We start from the raw sequence: 21900 nt of genomic DNA on the forward strand, positions 1-21900 counted from the left end.
TCGAGCCCCGCATCGGGCTCCCTGCTCTGCGGGAAGCCTGCTTCTCCCTCTGCCCCTCCCCCTGCTTGTGTTCCCTCTCTAACTGTCTCTCTCTCTCTCTGTCAAATAAATAAACAAAAATCTTAAAAAAGAAAGAAAGAAGAAAGAAAGAAAGAAGAAAGAAAGAAAGAAAGAAAGAAAGAAAGAAAGAAAGAAAGAAAGAAAGAAAGAAAGAAAGAAAGAAAGAAAGAAAGAAAGAGAAGAAAACCACTGGCCTAAATGTCTGAGAAAGCCGCCACCATGTTTGAGGAGGTGTCAGTGATGAAGTTCGTTCTGTAAAAAGAGAAATACAAAAGCGAAATAGAAGCTTGTGCTTAAGCCAGTGAGCCTAGGACCGTGGAACTCAGCAGTGAGGGACTGCAGTTGCTCAGCACCTGGGAGTTTATCTAAAAGCTTTTCTTCCTGGCCCTGCCCTGAACTTAACCTTTTGTGTTCACCGCTTCAGGCTCAGCCAACCCTGCATAACCCAAACCACTTTCCAAAGACATGTTTCCAGAAGGCAACATGGAGTTCGTTAACTTGACAAAAGGCAGTATGGCACGGTAGCTAAGATGCAGGCTCTGTACATGCAACAACATGAATGAACTTCACATACTATTGAGGGAGAGGGGCCACACACAAAATAGCATGTGCTGTATGAACCCACTTCCTCGACGTTCAGAAATAGCCAATATTAATGTCCGGTGAGGGAAATCAGGATTACTATTACATCTTGGTGGTATTCCCTGGAGACAGGTTTGGGGGAACGCTCTGGGAATGGAAATGTTCTCTGACTTGTTCCAGGTGGTGCCTACATGGGTTATAAACATATGTAGAAATACGCAAACCTAGACAGTCAGGATTTGTGCACCTTACTGTGCATAAGTTATACCTCATATAAATAAATAAGCTTCATCACCTTAAAAAAAAATGTCAACTCTGGAACCAAACTGCCTGTGTTTGAGGATGACTCTGGCTTCCTCAGAGTGTCTTGTGAGAGGTTAAGGAATTGAGTGGGGCCTAGGAAGCACACAGTGAGTATCAACATCATTATACTCAAAAGGACCAGGTTGCGACCAGCCAAGCAATGCAAAGGATTGAGAGAGGTGCTTCTGAACACCTCTGTTGTCCCCTTTGCCCCACCCCACCACCGCACCAGATGCAGAGTGTTGCATACGGTACATACATGATAACTCGACCTAGCCCCCCCCCCCATAGGTAGGCCCCTGCCCCCGCCAGTGATCAAGACAGGCACATCTGCCATTATTCTCTGTCTTCTTTAGTTCCTCCCGAATTCTCTCAGGAGGCTTGCTCAGAAGCTGCCCCTATTTGCAGAGCTCTTCATCAATAGACTGAATATTTACAGAACACAGCAGTTTTGATTAAACAGTTCATTTCACTGGAGACTGGGGTATTGTACTGTGTCTGCTTATGAGTTATTCTTGGCAGAAGCAGCCCTTGCTCTGAGCATCCATTTCTTTATATTGCAAGGCCAGTCTAAGAAGGACCACAGTGAAACAGATGAAACGAGGAGCAGATGGGGTTGCTCTGAACCTTCCCCCAACTGTTTCTTGGTAGAGTTAGCACGGTATCTTTGCTGCTACGTGCTCCTTGCTGCCTCTTATTCTTCGCTTTGGAAACTGCATCAGGAGGAAATAAGCAAATGCAAGAGCGCGTAGAAAGAGCATTCAGTGGTGTATTGGCAAACCCGAGTTCTAGATCCCAGTTTCCAGATGTGGGATTGATTAAAATGTGTTTTCGGCACCACAGTTTTTGTTTCCTTTTAATCCGTTAAGTGACTGGTCTAGATTTGTGGGTTTTAAACCTATGTCATCCATGGAAACCCTCCTACAAACAGAATCCCAAGCAGAAAATGTTGAAACCTGAAGGCATTGTTGTATGGATTAAAACGGAGGTGGGCAGTCAGGAACCTTCCCTCTTGACTTCTGCAACCCCCCCCCCCCCGCAACAGCCCCCAGATCCCTTGGGCTTGGGATCCCAGGAGCACAATTTGAAAACAATTCAGATTTTTTTTTTTTTTAAAAAAAGATCATTCCCCAGCCAGCTAAAATACTGTTCTAAAGTGGCCCCGTTTCTATCCATCTCACAAATTTTAATCAACAGACCCTCCGCACTTCAAAAAAACCCCATAAATAAAATTCTGCATGCCATAGATCTGCATGGGAGAAGACTATAAGGAAATACACAAAAAAGTCAAGAGAGTGGTCATCTCTGGCTGACAAGGATATGACCACAATGATCACAGCAGCTTTCACACAGTCCTCATGTTCCTGCGTCACCACCTACGACATCTTGCCTGTCTCTAAGTGCCCAGGCCTTCACCCCACACATAAGGTCTTGCCTTCATTAGAACAGCTAACGCCGGCTTAGCCTTCAAGACATACACACACACACACACAGAGCATGAGTGCAGCTCTACCAGGATGCATGCATGATGGAAAACTGTCCTCCAACAGGATTTCCTCAAGTGTGTCCCATGGGATATCAGTCCCAGAAACGCAGGGCTACACAAGGGAATGTGGGGGGCAGGGGTTGTCTGCTCCAAAGTAATTGTGTTTGGAAACCACTGCATTTCATTTGCCCCTGCTAGAGATTAAATGCACAGTAAGTAGTGGCTTAACGTCTCTGTCTGGCCAACAGGAATCCTGATTAATGTTGCTTAATATAATTTCTCAAATTTATTTGACCACAAAATTATTTTTTCCCCATCAGCCCTATTAATGTCTCAACAAACATTTTCAGATCAGAAAAGCCTGCACAAAAGCAGTTTTTAAGAACTGAATATAAGGCTTTAAAGAAATCGAAGAATTACAGAAAGGAGGAAAAGGAAGGAGATGGGCTCAGGGTCTGGAGGACTTAGAGGTGAGGACAAACAAAGGACCACCCGTGATTCCAAAGAATGTCTGGAACTTTCTTCTTATGTATTGGTGCCTTTTTTCCAGCTCATTCCTAGAGAGTAGACAGAGGCAGGGATCGCTGTGTTAGTAGTCCATCAGCTCATAACACCAAAGGGGACTATGGGTATTAGAAGTGACACAGTGTAGGGTCCCTGCCTCTAATCTTCCCTTCCTCTCAATATGGGCTTACTGTGACAAATCTCTTCCTAGGAAGAGCAGGAAAATGAAATGATCCTGTTAATTCAATCCAGCAAATAACCCACCTCTGTGCCAGCTTCCTGCTAGGGTCTGGGACCACATGGATGCATAAGACACACCTGAGAGCCTAGTTGTGAAACCAGCAAGAGACAAAGAATCCCTGCCTCAGGATCTGCACACAGAGGGGGCCCTTTGCCTGACCAGTTGTCAGAAGGTTCCTGAAGGACGCATTATTGTTCCTTCAAGCTGAAGGCTGAGCTGTAGGAAGGGGAGCAAGATCTGGTGGAGGGAACTGGAAGAGCGAAGTCAGGGAGGCAAGAGGGCGGGCCGGCGGGGACCTCCCAGTGGCTCCGGCTGCAGCCGAGGGTCAGAGTGTCTGGCAGGACGGGGAGCATGCGGACAGAGAAGGGCAGAAAGACCAGTGCAGCCCCCAACAAGTTGAGCGGGTCAGATAGAAGTCCAAGCCTTGATGATGACTAAGACGAAGATGACTGTGACCTCACTCTCCTCTTTCTCTCCTGGTGGCGGGAGCGGTTGGGGGAAACAGCAAAGGACTTGGTCAGAAAGAGAGTTGTTGTGAGAACACCAGGATGCCCTACACCCTGCCCCCTTCTGTCCTTCTGCGGAATCCTGCCTGGGCTGGGTCCTGCGCCGCCGCCTCCTCCTCCACTGGAACCCCAGTGCTCCCATCCGGACCCCTCACGCCTTTCCTCCCCAGCCTACGGCGGCCTGCTCGCCCCACCCCTGCCCCCCATGGGGCGACTCCACCCTCCTTCCTCCAGAGCAGCCACCCCTCAGCCTCTCCTGCCCCCAGCTCCCAAGGACCTGGGGTGCACCCCCCCGCCGCAGAAGCAGGGAACGCGGGACACCACTTGCCGAACAAGGCCACACTGGAAACAGAATAGGGAGGCAGCCTCCTCTTAGAATGCATTCTCTTTGGGGTAGATGCTGAATTCTAGTAACACCTTCCCTGGGGTGTTTTCAGATCCAGACCCACTGGAGTCTTCTTCCAGCCTCACTTTGGGCCAAGGCCTGGGCTCGCCTCCAGCCTCCGACCGGCTCTGGCTGTGGTCCTCACTCCGGCCTGGCCGGCAGCACTTCACCGGCCGGCCTCACAGCCCCAGGCCCCCGCGTGCCCACTCGTGTTTGATATGCCCTTGCTCCCAGATGAACGCAACTTCCCTCTGCCAAGACCTCGGGCACTGCCACCTCCGGCCACACCTTCACTGGCCTCGTGGTGCTTTGACCACGTGGAGAGAGCACCTCACGGCCACCTCCATCTGGGACGGCGAGCACGAGTTGCCTGGTTTAAAGACTTGCCAATTTCCTCTGGAGTTCAGTTTCTTCCAAAGGGCCTGGCACATCTCAGCTGCCAGTATGAACTGTGAGTTCCCGGAGATGCCGATGACACTTTCCAACATTCATCACTTTTGACACATCTAAAATATCCTCGCTCCCAGCGCTCCGTGAGCACTGGCCCAGATGGACGGGCTGCCGAGGAAGTGCCAGTCTCGGAGAGGCCCCGGGCAGAAGCTTCCTGATGGAGAAGCATGTGCTCTCCTCTCCCTCCCTCCGCCCTTTCTGAAGCTGAGCCAATGAGTGGGGGCCGCTGGGCCCTGACACAGCCCTCGGGGCCTGGCTTCCAAGCTCCAAGCCGGCTTCCTTCTGCAGAATTCCTCACACCTTCGCTCCCCGTGGCTCCCAGCACTTTGCCATCTGCCTGACTCCGTTCTCCCAGAGAGGAAGCTGGCTACTTGGGAAGTTCTCTGTGGAGTCACCTTTACTCTTTTAGGTCACTTGGGAAGGGTTCTGACCCCTTGACCTATCTATTCAACAGCTGAAGTCAAGTGTCCCTGGGGCCAAGGTGAGAGAAGGCATGGCTAGAGGCAGGAGAGGCACATGCCTAGCCAGGCCGAGAGGTAGGCCAAGGAAGATAGATGAGGCTGGCGGAAACTTTGGGCCTCCGTCAGGCCCTGAGAGTTCAGCTTCCAGAGCCTTCTGGGGCCCAGGAGGGGTCCAGCGGCAGATGCATAGCATCCAGACAAATGTGCAGGTGAAAATAAGGAACAAGAAGCTGGGCTCTTTGTGTTGTTTAAGATGATTTTTGAAGAAGTAAGACATTCACATGGCTCAGATGAAAAGAGTATAAAATGGATAGATTTGCAAAGTCTTGCCTCTCTCCTCGTGTCTTTATCCATTTTGCCTCCCCGTCTCCCACTATGGGTAACCACTTCTTTATTAATTTCTCCTGGATCTTTCCAATGTGTCTTTATGCAGATAAAAGCAAATGTGAATTTATTTATCTTCCACTTCTCGACAAAAGATATCACACTCTAGACATCGTTCTTTACTAGATTTTTGTCACATCGCAATCCATTCTAGGTATCTTCTCAATCAGTGTTTCTTCAGTACAGCTGCATGGCATTTCATTGAGGGCCATGCCTCAGTTTGCTCATCTTTGGTCTCCAGATGGACACGTGGAATGTTTTACATTTACAATTACAAACAGTACTACAGCAACCTTGTATTAATTTCATTTCATATGTGTGCGGATACATAGGGTAAATTTCCAGGAAGGGAATGCTGGGTAAAGAGCAAGTGCATTTGTAACTTTCACAGTTGTTACCAAATCCCCCTCTATCGTTACACTGTTTTGCATTCCTGCTAGCCTCACCACTGCGGTGTGTGATCAAGTTCTTTAATGTTTACCAACCCAACAAGAAAGACCTGTGCCTCAGTATAATTTTAATTTCTACTTTTCTTCTTCTGAGGTTGAGAATAGGTTATATTCCTTTTCTGTGACATGTCCCTTTCTGGTCTCAGTTCATTTTCTATGGGTTTCTAGTCTTTTTCTTCTTGATTTCTAGGCACTCTTTATATATCAGGGAGATAAGCCCTTGGTGTTATAAGTTGCAATTATTTTCTCTGTTATTCATATTTTGACTTTGCTAATGATATTTTTATTTTATCTTATTTACTGAGTTGGCCATACACAAGGTATTTGTTTATTTTAACATAGTCTAATTTAATAATTTTTTATAGATTCTGAATTTTGAATCACAGAGGATCCTTGCTCACAAGGTTATAAAGGAATTTGCCCAAATTTTCTCCTAGTCATTTTATGGTTTCCATTGTTTCATTTAAAAATTTGATCCATCTGGAGTTTTTCTGGTGTATGGTATGAGGTATGGTTCTGACTTTTATATCTTTCTATCTTTTGCCAGCTCTCCCAAAACTATTTATTTAAAAGCCCTTCTTTACCTCACTGATTTGAGAGGCCACTGCTAACACATATTGAATTCCTATATGTATTTAGGTGTCCTGGATCTCTGCTCTGCTTCTTTAGTCTATCTGTCCAGGCACCAATACACACAGTTGGTATTATTGAATTTTTATGGTAAGTTTTATTATCTAGTATGGAGAGCCTTCCCTCATAGTTCGTTATTTTTTCTCTCATGGTTTTCTTGGCCCTCATTGACAAGCTGAGCTCTGTCTCTGGGGCTCTCCCCTTGCTCATTGTTGTATTGTATTCTCTCTCCCACAAGGAGGCCCACCTATAACTGTAGGCTTCCAACCAGAGAAGGAACCAAGCACAGCTCACTCCCCAAACACAACAGAGGCACTCTCCTCCTGGGAGAGTCTCAGTAGGGTATGTCCATGCACCTATTTGAGGCAGATATGTTGGAGAAAAGCCAAGTGTGAGACCTATATCTTCCTAGGGGCTGTACCCTGCAGATTCCTAACACTGATCTTCTGGTCCTTTTGACCTTTTGAAATGAAAGTGATCCCATATCACTTAGATATGAAGAGTTATCCTGTCTGATATTTTATCTGTTCATGATGTGTTACCGACAGGGCATGGAAGGACCCTTCAAAGAGAGAGATGTAATAGCAAACACCAATTACTACTTCTGTTACCACCAATACCACGATAACCACCTCTATTCATTGAGAACCTGCCACATTCCAAGCATGTGGGAGGCTCTTTACACGTTTATCTCACTCCGAAGAGGGGCCTCCTTTTGGCACAAAGGCACAGCATCCTTGCCAAGACATGTGACATGCTGCCTAAAAGAAGTAAACAGAACTCACAGAAAGGTGCTAAATAGGATGGCAAAAATCTTTGTGAATATAAACCAGCAAGTATCTGGAAGGAACTCTGTTGGGTCAAGTCATGAGATGGAAGAGATCTGAGGTAAGCTTTGAAAGGAAAGAGAAGCTGTGTAGTGAATGTCTACATAAACATTTCAGTGAGTCTCATCTGGTTCTCACAACAGCCCTATGACACGGATACTCAGGGTGGCGATTTAAGAGAAGAAAGGGAAGCTCCCACAGGTGAAGTGGACTTATCAAGATCACACAACTAATAACTGATAGAGAATCAAATACAAGGCCGGCTGCCTCCAAAGCCAGTGCCCCTCCCTTCACACTACTCTGCCTCCACCATCGTTTCCCATGGTGCCCCAGAAATTGTTGGAGTATATGTCCATGGTCTGACAGGGTCTGAGATGTTGCCGTCAACAGTGCCCCCAGACACAGGCAGTGAAGGAAGGACAGGGGTGCCGAAGAATATCATAGGAAAAGTGAAACAAGGGTAAAAGCACCTGGCCAAGAAGGTCTCGCTGTCTCAGAACCTAGACATACAGAGGAAGAGGTAGAGAAATGGGATTCTGGGCCTGGTTTGATTTTTCTAGCCTGCTCTTAGCCTTGGGCCAGCCACTGAACCACTCCTTATTTCTTCATCAGGAAATGAACCCCCAGATGATGGGAACAGTTCTGCTGCAGACCCCAGGGCCTGGGGAGTCTCAGTGGAGATGCAGTCTCAGAAAATCTGAAGGGCCTGGGGTGCGGGCTACAGCACGACCTCAAGTTCTATAAGTATAGAAGTGACCACATTGGCCACACATGGGCCCATCCTCCTTCCACATTCCATAGTCCTTCTCTCCCTGCAGGACCAGGCCTTGATCAGAATCCTCAAGATGAGCTGGGGAATGGGTGACATTCCTTACCCGTGGGATTCCTCCGGCTGCCTTCACACCAGCCACCGTACGGCTGATACGTACCTCCTCTACTCTACCATCAAAACGCTGACCAAGCTGTATAACCATTGTCTACTTACATACCTCCACCAAAAGACCATGGGCTTCTTGACAGCATGGTCTACCTTATTCACTGTTGTATCTGCACGGTTAAACACCAGGGGTGGGGTCCAGCTCATTTCGTTATCAGGTGGCCCCCAAGTCCCTGCACATGTTTTAGCTCACATTCCCCACGCAGGGTTTACTTTTGCCTTATAGAGTAATCTTGGGGTTGTTTGGCCAAGTTAATGCTTAGTACTTTCCTTGTGCTGCAAGTAATTACCTTTGCAAAGCGTCAGCTTCAGCCACGAGCACAGGAGAGGGGAGAATTTCTGGGGGACATAGAGCCAGGAACCCCAGGTCACGCTGCTCTGACTCTCACTTTTCTTTTTGAAACCTGGCTTCCCAAATACTTCTCTCTGGCATCTTTTACTCATTGCAACTCAAAGATGGGACAGTCTTAGGACTCATACATCCTAGACTCAGAGGGACCCTGGGATCTTCTCTCAACCCCTCAGTTTTCCAGAGGTGGAAAGAGAGAAAAGCCAGGTCTAGAATCCTGGTCCAGCTGACTAAAGGAGCCAAGGACGTCTCACTATACCACCACGGAGACCTCAGATCTGGCCACTCCAAACTCCTCACTTTCCACAGGAGGAAACTGAGGCCCAGAAAGTTTTATTTTTAAGATTTTATTTATTTATTTGACTGAGAAAGACACAGATAGAGAAGGAACGCAGTCAGGGGGAGTGGGAGAGGGAGAAGCAGGCTCCCCGCTGAGCAGGGAGCCGGATGTGGAGCTCGATCCCAGGACCCTGGGATCATGACCTGAGCCGAAGGCAGACGCTCAACCGACTGAGCCACCCAGGCGCCCCACGAGGGACACAATTCTGAGCGTCTAATGCCACGTTGTCTATAAAAGCAGATGCGGTGGACCCCAAAGAGAACGTGTTCAATTGCTTGCCTTATGTGAAATGTCTCCACTTCAGGCTCTGGGCCCTCTTCAAAGTTGCCACGTAAATGCAGTTCAACACCGCCACGCTCATGACCACAGAGCTCAACTTTAAGGCTGATTTCAACAACCTCGTGGTCAGCAACTGTCCTGTGGGGTACTGAAGGCCTCGCAAAGGGGGCTTGTGGGTCTGATCAGGTGCCGAACTTCCAGGAGCACCAGGGAGCCGCCCTCGGCACGAGGCCCAGCTCAGCTACGCCCTGTGTGACCTTAGTCAAGACACTTAACCGCTCGGAGACCCACGTTTCCTTTTGGAATAACACCTACTCATAGGCGTGTCATGAGAACTGGATAAAATAAGGTGTTCTGAGTTACTAGCAAAAAGTTAATGATAGCCACGTAAACAGCCTTTTATCCACCCATTCCCCAGCCCCCCATCATCTCCTTTAATGAGAACATTCAGGGTCTTACGGGGTTCTCTGGGTTGGTAATAATTGTGGCTGACACCCCGTGGGGGACTTACTTGTAAAATTGCTTCCACTCCCCTGTCAGCAAAAATGATCTCACCATTTAAACAAGTGATCCCACGCCAGGTCATTCATCCTAGTGGAAATAATTCTCTGAAAGGAAAAGTTCACTGTGTGAAGTTCATTGCAGCTCTGCTTATAAAGGTACAAAATTGGAAACATATTGTTTGTCCCAGATAGGGGAATGGATACATAAATCATGAAACATCCCCTCCATGGAATATTACTCAGCCTTTAAAAATGAAGAGTATGGACACCATAGGAATATGGAGAGATGTTTATTATATAACGTGAAATGAGAAAAGCTAAAAGCAATTATATCTGTGCAGTTACATGAAAAATATATTTGCTTCTGGATACAGAATAGAAACACGGGAGAATAAAAAGTCAAATCCACTAGGATGATGAGAATGTGAGTGTATTTTTTTTTTTATTTTGTTTTCTGCTCTTACTCTGCTTTTGAGCAACAAATGCCTTTTATAAAGAAAAGGGAAGAACACCGGATACTTGCTCCCAAAACAACTGAGCTGAGAGCAACTTTCCTTTGTAGGAAAATGCCTGGCACAGAGTAAGTGCTCGGGAAGTGATAGAGACAAGAATGAACAAATAAACAAGAGTAAACAGAGTACCCCCACCTCAACACCAGCACCAACGCTGTGCCACTGGGAAGCCAAAGTAGACCAGAGAAGGATTGGTGTTCTCTTTTTCCATCCAAACTCCTGGCCCAAGGTCTGTTAGGAAAAGCCATCGTGAGTCTCCCTTTCTATGGAGCTGAGAAGAGGGACGTCAGCAGGCACGAAGTAAGATAAAGTATTAGAAGGCTTAGCAGAAGTGGACCACCTGTATGGCCATCGGCAGGGCTAGACGAGGAGACCGCCTGAGTCTCCACTGAAGAGATACGGGATCCCCGCCCACTGTCGTTCCCAGTGTGCTTGTCTCCATGAGGCGGGTGGCTCTGGGCTGAGGTAAGACTCAAGTACTCCTAGAGCCCTTGACTGGGACACCATCCGACAATGCCCTAAGCCCCATGGTTAGAGTTAAGTTCCTCTGCCCCCACCCCTCCTTCTGTTCCTGTCACTTGGCGAGTGTGTAGAGACAGAGAGATAAGGGGAAATGAAGACCAAAGTCGGGGGCTAGGCAGTTGTCATGCATCCAAATAAAACTTTGCAACAAGAACATGATTTGGTTAATCTATTAAAATAGCACTTGGCAACCTGATTTTAAACCAAGGTCCACCATTCCAAGAGCTGTGGAAGGATCCATGACTGTCCAGATCCTGGGCAACTTCCCGGGGCCTGACTCTGGTCAGATGCCAACATCACAGTCCCTTGGCTGTGTAAGAATTCTAGTGTTACCTCTGTGGCAGAAGGAAACGACATCTAGTCCAGTGGCACCTGGTGGGCTCAGTTGTGACTCTTCATCTCAGGGTTGTGAGTTCAAGCCCCACACGGGGCATAGAGATTATGTAAAAAAAAAAAAAAAAAAAAAAAACATTTAGTCTGAAGATGAGGCTGGCAGACAACAGCCATGACAGGTGTTTGAGGGGGTCATGGGACTTGTAGTTTTCTTACTCTGGTCACCTTAGTTGTTTGGGTCCATTTTCCATAGGCAAGAGGATGCCCCAGCAACTCTTTTCCATGACTCAAGCCACACTCCCTCCTTGACATCCAGGGGCCTTACTTGGAGGGATCAGCCTTTGTGAGGCACAGAATGTGAGCCCTCTGAGCTTTACACCAGTGACAGGAACAGAGTTCCCTAAATCTGGCAGGGATATGGGTTGGGACTCCTCTTCCTCAGCAGAGTAGGAAGACGCTGGCTTGAATGTTTGGGGGAGCTGAGTTCTTTTGATTCTGCCGTTAACCAGATGCCCAGTTTGGGGCATGTCAGTTGGCCTCTCTGGGTCCCAGTTTCACCTGTAAAATAAGGAAGCTGGACTAGATTATTGTTACCAATAAGAGGTCTCTGGTCCCTAGGGAGTAATGGTTGGGGGTGGGCAAAGGACATCACTGAGCTATATTCAAACAAGTTGTAAGGGAAGATTTTATCACACAACACAACTAAATGTCAAGTTTCTTTGCTTTTCGCTGGAATTCTATCTGCTTGGTGTGGTAACACTGATTCTCTCCAGAGGATTAGAAGAGTAGATTGGTGGTGTTATCTAGATCCTTACTTAATAAGAGCAGGAAAATGAATTACTCCTCAATAAATGCAGGCTGTTGGTGATGCATAGAGAATTAAAAGCAGGCAGTAACCAGGCTGCATTCTAGGACACTGCATGGTCTCTGGGTCCCTTTTATCCCCAACCCTCTGGCCAGATATTTGCTTTCCCAAGGATGGCCTCCCCAGGCACCGCTGCTCATCCCTGGCCCAGAGGACCTTGGAAGGGCCTTCCAGGTATGCCAAGTCTCCCTGAGGTCTTGGAGGGCTGGGCCTGTCCCGGACTGATCTTACCACTTGGTTCAAAGTCAGGGCAGGAACCCTCCCTGCCAATTGATGCCAACGTCCAGAGGACTCAGAAATATCCTGCTCTCAGGCCAGCCCCACCCTGCATAAGTAACAAAACAGAAAGCCTGCCATTCAACCTACAGTGCCCTGGCCTGAACCCTGACTGATACGGAGAAGCCACAGTCCTGCATGGTTGTAGTTTATTTTTGCAACCATTTTTTTTAATGTACATCTAAGGGACCATTACCATCATCAAGATACGGAACATTTCAATCTCTCCACAAGTTGCCTTTTTGCCTTTTCCATCCCCTGGCCCCCAGAGAGCACTGGGCTGGCTGCTCACTATCGCTAGTTTGGCCTTCTCTAGAATGTCCACCTTTTAAGTTGGGCCTCTTTCACTTAGTGTAATGCCTTTTAGACGCATCCGTGCTGCATGCTTGCATGTATCGGAAATTTGTTCCTGATACCACTTACTGCTGAGTGGTATTCCATGATGGTCTATTCCGTGTATGTATTTACTCATTTACCAGTCGATGGGTATTTGGGTTGTTAATAGTTTGGGGCTATTGTGAATAAAGCTGCTGTAAACGCTTGCATCTTTGTGTGGACATATGTTTGTATGTCTCTTGGGTAAGTTCCGAGGCTTGGACTTCCTGAGCCTTATGGTACATTTACCTCTGTAAGAAATTGCCAAACAATTCTGCAAAGTGGCTGCAGTGTTTTGCAATCTGGCCAGCCGTGCATGGAAAGTTCTAGCTCTTCCACATCCTCACCTGCACTTGGTGCTGGCAGTCTTTTTTATTTTAGATATTTTAGAGGGAGAGAGGTGGTATCTCATTGAGGTTTAAATTTGCATTTCTCTCCTGAATAATGATGTTGAGCATCTTTTCATGTGTTTATGTCCTATTTGTATATCTTTTTATAAGATGTAGCTTTTTAAATCTCTTGCTCATTTTATGATTGGGTTGTTTGTCTTTTTATACTTGAGGTGTAAGTGTTCTTTATATATTTGGGATAAAAGTCTTTTGTCAGATATACATATTTTGAATATTTTCTCTCAGTCTGGCTTGGCTTTTCATTTGCTCAGTGGGATCTTTCAAAGATCAGATGTATTTAATTTTTCTAATTTTTCTTTCATGATTTGCGCTCTTGGTGGCCTAAAAAAAAAATCTCTGCTCTCCTCAATGTCATAAAGATTTTCTCCTTTTTTCTTTTAGAATTTTTATGGGCTTTGTTCTAAATTTAGGTTGGTGATCCATTTCGAGATAATTTTCATCCCTCCAACAAATATTTTATGGCGAACGATCATACTCGTGTTTATATAGCACACACTACATGCCTGACACCATTACAGAATTTATCAATACAAACTCATCAAATCTTCATGCTAATTCTCTAATGTAAACACTACTATTATCTCCATCTTGCAGATGATATGATAGAGAATTCAGACACATAGTGGTCAAGTAATTTGCCCAAGGTCCCATGAGTGGTAAGCGGTAGAAATGGACCTCGAACACCAGCCACATGGCTCCTAGTCCGTGTGCCTGACCACCACACTCCACAGCCCCTCACTGTGCTGACTAAAGTTTTAATGTGAGCAAAATCAGACCTAGGTTCTGCTTTCATGGAGCTTCCCACCAAATAGGGGAGCTAGATATTTATGTAATGACTATTCAAATAGAAAATTACAACTGTGAAATCACCTAAGAGAACAAATAATAGGGAGATGTGACCAAGTGAGGAAAATCGGAGACATTTTCCCTGAGGAAAGGAAGATTGAATTTAGATTTGGAGAAAGAAGGATGTTAGCCAGGCAAATAAAACACAACAGCAGAGCATGTCAGGCCAGGGGACCACAGGGGGAAAGACCAGGCAGGAAGGTATGTCACACACTGGATGTTGGATAAAAACTCTCAGAATAATCATCAACAGGGATGATGGCAATTTTTATCATCTTTTGTCTCTCCACTTATTCACCCCATTGCCCTTGAACTAGAGTGGCCAACTCATCCTGGTTTGACAGGACAGTTGGTCACCCTATCTTGAAACTGTTTGGGTCAAGATGTGCCCATGACCTTGTAACCACTTTAGGGAAGTAAGCACCATTATCTGCAGAGGAGTCCAGTACAAATGGAAAACTTTTCTTAATGGCAGACTCTTTCATAATCAGATTTTTTGAAAGACAAAAAAAAAAAAAAAAATTCACTCTGATTCTAACCAGAGTTGCAAGGGAGTACAACCTAAGAAGAAAGCTTGGGGTGCCTGGGTGATTCAGTTGGTTAAATGTCTGACTCTTGATCTCAGCTCAGGTCTTGATCTCATGAGTTCAAGCCTCACACTGGGAGAAAGAAAGAAAGAAAACTTGGAAGAAAAAAACTCTCCAACTAGAAAACATAGCCTCTAGTTACTTCCCTGAATCTCTAAGGAGAAATTGATTGTAGTCTCAGGCTACAGGATGGCTAGCTAAATCAGGCCAAAGTAGACAAAGAAAACAGAATAAATTATACTTGTGAAAATAGCTTTCCTTCCATCCCTTACCTCATAGTCTTATTTCACAACAAAATGTGATGCGCAAAATTCAAGATGGCGGGAGTCAGAGAAGCATTCCTCATCACAGCCTTGGGTAGAATCTGCTTATCACCAAAGATCAGCAACGGCTAAGAGCTAAATCTCTAAAGGCCCAGCAACAACTAAGTTCTTATTCAAGCTTTTCCATCCTGCCATCATCCTAGAAATTCTGAAGTCAGTGTTGTGCATGTACAAATCACAGGCCTGATCACAACCTCCAGGGAAGAGCTGTGGCTACATTTATATCATAGGTTCCTTCCATCCTGAACAGAGGACATGGCTGGGGAGGGGGGATGGTCTTCCAGAGGACCTCTCTCAGTAGTCCCAGGTCTGGGAATATTTTCAGCAGTGCATGTTAACAAATTTCCAAAGTTAACAAATGACACACACACAGGTTAATGATGTAAATAATGGATATGAAGATATTTCACAAATAACTCTGTGAGGGGCATATTAATACCTGTGGCTCCTGTATAATGCACTTGTGTCCTCAACACCAGCCACGGGAGGTGCTCAACAAACATGGAACCGAGCAGAGGCACCCAGCCCGGGCATCATGGGCAGAAGACAGAATGACGGACTCCCACCGAGGTCTTCTATGGCAGGATCCTTGGTTCCCTTCTGTGCCAGCTCAGCTGCCTGCAGTCACCACCTAATGATGTCTTTACCCAAAAGAAAATAAATAATTTGTTCTTGTATGAAACATTAGGAACCCTCAAACCCGGGGGCTGACTTAGGAATGGAGAAATCACTTGCCATAAGGAACCTAAATATTAGAAATGCAGTGGCTGCACCTAGCTTCTGCTTCCAACTGATTGCGAGGAAGTTTCACTGCCCCAGGAACTTGCTGTCATGCAGAGGGCAACCTCAAGCCTCCTTCGCTCGTCAAGCCACTTTCAGGTTACAGGCGGTGACACTCCAAGGAACCGACCTTTTACCTTTAATAGTCTCCCTCTCAAAACCACAGCCTCATCCCCAGATTCTTATCACTGGTGTGTCTTGGTCTCTTCTAAAGACTTGAGAAAATAACAACTGGAGAAGACACACCTGGAGAAGGAGCTACTCCTATGGAGTACAATTGGAAAACATCCCCCCCCAACAACCCTCCAACTCCCCACCCTGACCCCGCCGCTCATAACTGAATCATTGGGTTTTCTCACAACTTGCTCACAGAGTTGCCGTGAGGTTTCAATGAGTCAGTACAAAGCAGGCTGTTAGAAAAGTGCCTGGCACAGAGAAAATGCTCAATAAATATTAGCTTAAAAAGTGCAGAAAATCAATTTGGATATATATGCATACATAAAGAGATACGCACAAGATCACGCCTAAGGAGCTAATGATTCTACTTTCGAAAATCTATACTAAGAAAATACTCATAGATTTTCCAGACAAAGATTTATGTATAAAAATGGTCATCAAGGCGTTGTTTGTAATAGAAAAGAAACCCGAAACAACCTAAAGTCCAACAATAATGGAATAAGTAAACAAACGAAGCCACTTTTCAAAAGCATGCTTTTGAAGAATTTGTAATGCTGTAAGAAAATTATCATTTTTTTTTTTAAGATTTTATTTATTTGCGAGAGAGAGAATGAGAGACAGAGAGCATGAGAGGGAGGGGGGTCAGAGGGAAAAGCAGACTCCCTGCTGAGCAGGGAGCCCGTTGCGGGACTCGATCCCGGGACTCCAGGATCATGACCTGAGCCGAAGGCAGTTGCTTAACCAACTGAGCCACCCAGGCGCCCAAGAAAATTATCATGACAGGCGAAGAGGGATATGAAACCATTCTCATAATACGATTTCAATTTTAGACGCTCCAGATAAATATCTACGGAACTCCATAATAAAAGATTAGACAGAAATACTCCAAATATTACTTGTGTTTTTGTCCCAGTAGTGAGATTCTTTATTCATTTTCATCATTTTTCAAGTTCTATATACCTATACATATACAATGAGTGTGTATTAATTCTACAAATAAAATATAAAACAGTTTCACAATTTCAATTTCAATTTCGCAATTAAAAAAAATTGCATGAGGTTCTAGACTAGGCCAGTGGCAGAGGAGAGAAAAGATAATCATGAGGCTGAGTCCTCAGTATTTGGTGACCCATGAGGGTCACCAAGGGGACAGAGAGAATATCCCAGAACAGCTCTAAACTTTCTAGCTTGAGCAACAGCATGGATAAATAATGGTGTTTTGCATCACAAGAGGAAATGTAGAGAGAAAGGAAGAAGAATGGGTTGGGAAGAAAGAAAATAAATTCGGTTTGGCCTCACTGGGTTTGCAGTACCGAAAGGATCCCCTGGTAAGAGGTGCTCAGTCAAGAGCTGGCTACATGTGGGGCTAAAGTCTGGGAAAGATTTTGGTATACATGTGGGTATGGGCGATAGCCATGTGTCGTTGATGCCATGGCTTGGCTGAGGATGCAGCCGCATTCTGTGTTCTGTAAAGGGCAATCAGACTCTGTCCCCATGGAGGCTCAGACACTCGGGCTCTGGAGCTCTATTCCTTCCTGCCACCCAAAATGTGACCTGAAGTGACCCCTGCCTCCCTCAGTCAGTCACAGAGACTACTGCTGGATTACAGTGAAGAGCCTCCCAGAGATCCCCTGTGACTTACATGCTGTTTGGCACTGTGGCTGCCGCTTCCACTGAGGATGACAGAGCACTCAGAGTCAACCACATAAAACTTGCTACTGCATATTTTGTAGGAATGGCGTTCAAGACAGTGGCCACTGCCTCACCCAGTGACCTCTTTTTACAATAACATATAGGGAAACCGTCTCAGGCTTCAGCACCGGGAAAGTGTGAGCAACTGGACACCATGAATCCTATAACTGTTCCTGTTTCCCTCTCTGGTTTGGCCAATAAGAAGCTCAGACTAAAAGCTGTGGCCCATCTTCAGCAACATTAGATGATCACGTCGTGCGCATTCTAGAGCACTAATCTGTTAGCATTTCGGTCTTTGTTATTTTACTTATTTTCTCTTTGTCCTAATTTCTTCCACTATGAATCTTTGTGAACTTCTTTAAGTCTAAGATTTTCTTCAGTGTCACACCCACCCATTGATTCCGTCTCTATCTCCTGGATTTGCACAAGAGAATTCTAGGCCCTCTTCCCCATAGCAGCCCCTTTGAGGCTCATGTCCTCCACTAAATCTGATTCTTTTTAGGTACTAGAGCCTCACGTTCTTCAACAGTTTGTCCTAGACGTGAGCTCCTCAAGAATCTTTATCCTTCTAGACTCAACTGATGCCCCATCTTCCCTTGGCGTCTTCTCTAAGCCCTTTTCAGGGTGTCCCTCCACGGCAGCACTGACAGCAACCACACATGAGGACTGGTTCTCATACTTGCCTCTCCCACCGGACTAGGGACCCCTGAAAAACAGAGGTCGTGCCCTATGTGCCTCCAAATATTACCTAGCCAGGGCCCAAGGCATAATATAATAATATATGCTTCATAAGTTTTTGTGGAGGAAATAGATGAGTGAATATAAATTCATATATATACATAACTTCCTCGCTCCTCTACATGCTAAAAGAAAGCCAAGCCCCCAGGAAGAACAGGGAGAGCCCAGTTCCATTCAGCTGTTTGTGGGCCTTTCTATCTGACAACCGCTTTTCCACAGGACTCTCCTGAACAGACTTGGCCCTAGGCACCGGCGTGAGAGCTTATTCTCCCAGCTAAATCCAGAGTGAATACACATGAGACAGAATTGGTCCTGTGAGGGCAACTGGGATAAATTTTCACAGAAAAAAAGGATTTCACAGATCAAAAATGCAAGATGCCACTCCAACTCGTACTTACTTTAACACAGCCTTATGTGGGTGCTAATTATATGTCAGGCATTGTTCTGAGCTCTTTACAAATATCTTATTTAATCTTTGTAACAACTTCATGAGATAGGTACTATTTCTTTTTTTTTTTTTAAGATTTTATTTATTTATTTGAGAGAGAGAGTGAGAGAGAGAAAGAGCACAAGAGGGGGGAGCGGGAGAGGGAGAAGCAGACTCCCTGCTGAGCAGGGAGCCCAATGCGGGACTCGATCCCAGGACTCCAGGATCATGACCTGAGCCGAAGGCAGTTGCTTAACCAACTGAGCCACCCAGGCGCCCGAGATAGGTACTATTTCTATCCCCATCTTGTTTTCATATATAGTCTTCTCAAGCATTGGAGTCCGCTATCCTACAACGAAGGAAGATGTAGCTATTCCGTCACTAAATTAAAGAAAGTTAGTTACATTTCGTTCACGCCAATGCATGAATGGTTGACAAATCAGATCTTCGCGTTTGATGTGAGACCAGGATGCCACAGAATACATCATTCACTAAGCATTCATAGAGCGCCTACCAGCACAGACCTCCATGAGCTCAGACCCTGATGGAGAAAACAGCACACACCTAAACAAATAAATTACCAGACCCCATGACAAGCACATTAGAAGCAAGGACCCAACACAGCGCTGGCGGCGAGAGGAAGTAATGATCTCTGGCTAGATGAGAAGGCTTCCTCCAGGGTGTAATGTCTGAGTTCCTTTTTAATGGATGGTCCAGGGCGCACCAGGAAGCCACAGCGACAGAGGTGGGAGTGAGAGGGCCAAGGTAGGGGGAACCGTTGGCCATGGGTAGCAGGTGGGGGTGAGCTGGGGAATGAGAGGTTATCACTGGGGTGGTGACCTTGGCTGTGACACCACGAAGCTCAAAGTCACTAAAGGATCTGATAGTCATTCCCGTTCTAGGAAGTATCTTTGAGCTGCAGCATGGGGGAGGATGTCAAGACCAGAGAGAGAGAGAGAGAGATGTGTTAGGGGGCTGTTGAAATCAACCAAGCAAGATGCAGTATGCACCTGAGCTGGGACACTGGATTCTAGGGATATTTGGGAACCTGAAGCTTCAGACTGATTGGAAGGCTGGTATAGGAGTGCAAGGTGACAGCCCAGCTTCTACTTAGAAGACCAGGAAGCTGGTGGGGCAGCAAAATGGGGAACGTGAGCTGAGAGCCCCCTGGCAGGGATGAGGACAATCTTGGGCAGCCTCTAAGCTTGGGAAAGCCACACTGGGCAACAGACATTTTCTTAATAATCACAGAGCAGTTATTCAGATTCTCACTCACATCTCCTTTTAATAAAATATGATGCATTTCACTCTGTCATCTTAGTGAAAAATCATTGCCCTTTGCAATGATTTTTCAAATTAATAACCTTTGGGTAGGAAAATTGGTTTCATTAATACCTCCCCTTGCACTTTGTAGGTTCATCATCTCTCCATCCTGCTGTCCCCTGAAACCAAAAGCCCAAGACTTATTGTTTGAGAAGCCTGAATGACTTTATGCTCAGAATGAATGATCGGGATCCTTCATAATTAGGCTCAATTGAGGTCACTGCCCCAAAATGCTGGTATGCCCCTCAATCCCCAGAGAGCCCACCCTGGGCTAGAAGGGATGATGAAGGCATCCTCCCCCAGCTCTTGGCCTGATCTCTAATCTTGGCACAAAAGTGGTCACCCACCTTGGTGCCCCAACCCTGAGAACAGAGCACCTCCCTGGGTTTCGCACAGCCCCTGAGCAGAGGTGTCTGTCTTTGGCCAGGAGCATGGCTGACCTGGCAGAGTTGCGTGATTGCTCATCACCACTCCAAAATGACTCAAGACCAGGAGCAGCCTCCCCCAAAAGAAAGACTAGAAGGCATTTTGAGAAAACAACTGAAGGTAAAAGCTTAAAAACGATCTTTCTCTCCCCTACCCCATTCTCCTACAGTCTTTGAAAGATTCTGAATGGATACTCATTTATCCTTTCCTGCTGAAAAATGCCTTAGCAGCAAGCTTATCATCTCAGGCATAAAGTCCAGACTCCCAACATCCTGGGGCCCCTGACACTCTGGCTGCCCAGGCTTGTCTCTTTCCTCCTCGTGCCCACAAGGTGCCACCCTCTGAGCCTTAACTCTTCTGTTCCCCCAGCTCAGAAAGCCCTGCTCCCTCCCACCACCCACACAGCCCCACACACAAGCCCCTGTCTATCCTTCCAGGCAGGATCAGCATCATTTTTTCTGAAAAGTCCTCCTCCCAGTGTCACTCCCTGCATCAAACAGAATCAGCCACGCCTTTGAGATCCTTTCTGCCCGAACCCTACCTGGTCCAGGCAAGGCTACATGGCATAACGTGTCTGCAAGTGACAATGGGCGGAACTACATGGGCAAATGCATAGTGTCATCTAACTAACGTGCTCTATTCACTATCTCTGCAGTATAGGGATGTAGGCAATTGGAATCAGAGGGAGCTGGGTTCAAATCCTGATGCCACTGCTTATTGGCAGTGTGACTCAGGGTGAAATACTCATCTTATACAACTGCCTCTTCCATATCCCTATTGTCCACGAGGTACTTCCATATCTGACTGGCTGAGCCCATAGTCAGGATGGCAGGATGGAGGATCTGGCTCCCTCTACCTCTGTGTTGGGTTCTCGTAGGTCAGCCTTCATCATCTCCCAGAGGAGAAATGGCTATTCTGCTGGACATGCCCTCTTGGGTTCCCCAAAGCTGCGGTTCATGCCTACCTCCAGTACCTCCCAGTAACCCTGCTGGCTGGTGCTCTTAGGAAACTTTGGGCTGTCCCAGAGCCGGCAGAGGTGGGACAGTCGCCAGGGTGAGCACTGTCTCCAATCTTGCATTCCAGAGCGAGTTGGAAGAAGATCGAGAGCTGTTGAAACAAAGGAAGCATTGCAGGAGACAGAGACCAGATTTCTGCTTTTTGAAGAAGAAACGGATAAGGGCTGTCAGATTCGGCTGAATCACCCAGACACGTTACAGCGGTGCAACTTCAACTCCTCTCTGCCCCTGGTGATGATAATCCACGGGTGGTCGGTAGGAAATGCTGATGTGCCTTTTCTCTCTCTGCATTTACATTTTCTGCTTTTCTCCCTCGTGTGTCCAATTTTCATAAAAAAGATAGGGAGCCAGTGATAACACCTCCGTGCATAATATTTGCAAAGCAGATTCTAATTTTCCGAGTACTTCCCCATACAGGATCTCATTGATTATGTCAATCCCATGAATAAGCAGGATAGGGAAAGTATAATTACCTCCACGTTTCAGATAATAAAATGTGGTTCAAGGAGGTCTCACAGCACATGAGGGCCCCAGAAGTGATTGCGGTCCATGTGGGTGAATCTGCCTGTTTCACAAGAGATAGGAAGCTAAAAGAC

At 46.3% G+C, this 21900-nt stretch overlaps 1 protein-coding gene across 1 annotated transcript in view; it reads left to right on the forward strand.

Annotated features, from left to right (window-relative positions):
- The window catches only part of LIPC (lipase C, hepatic type), a 152811-nt gene that overhangs the window by 102389 nt on the left and 28522 nt on the right, over nt 1-21900 (forward strand). The window contains exon 3 of the mRNA XM_034993568.1: nt 21372-21559. Within this exon, the coding sequence (XP_034849459.1) occupies nt 21372-21559 (188 nt within the window). The remainder of the gene's footprint in view (nt 1-21371; nt 21560-21900) is intronic.

Source organism: Mirounga leonina, unplaced genomic scaffold (genome assembly GCF_011800145.1).
Source record: "Mirounga leonina isolate KUSES-001 unplaced genomic scaffold, KU_Mleo_1.0 Mir_91, whole genome shotgun sequence".
Taxonomy (NCBI): Eukaryota; Metazoa; Chordata; class Mammalia; order Carnivora; family Phocidae; genus Mirounga; species Mirounga leonina.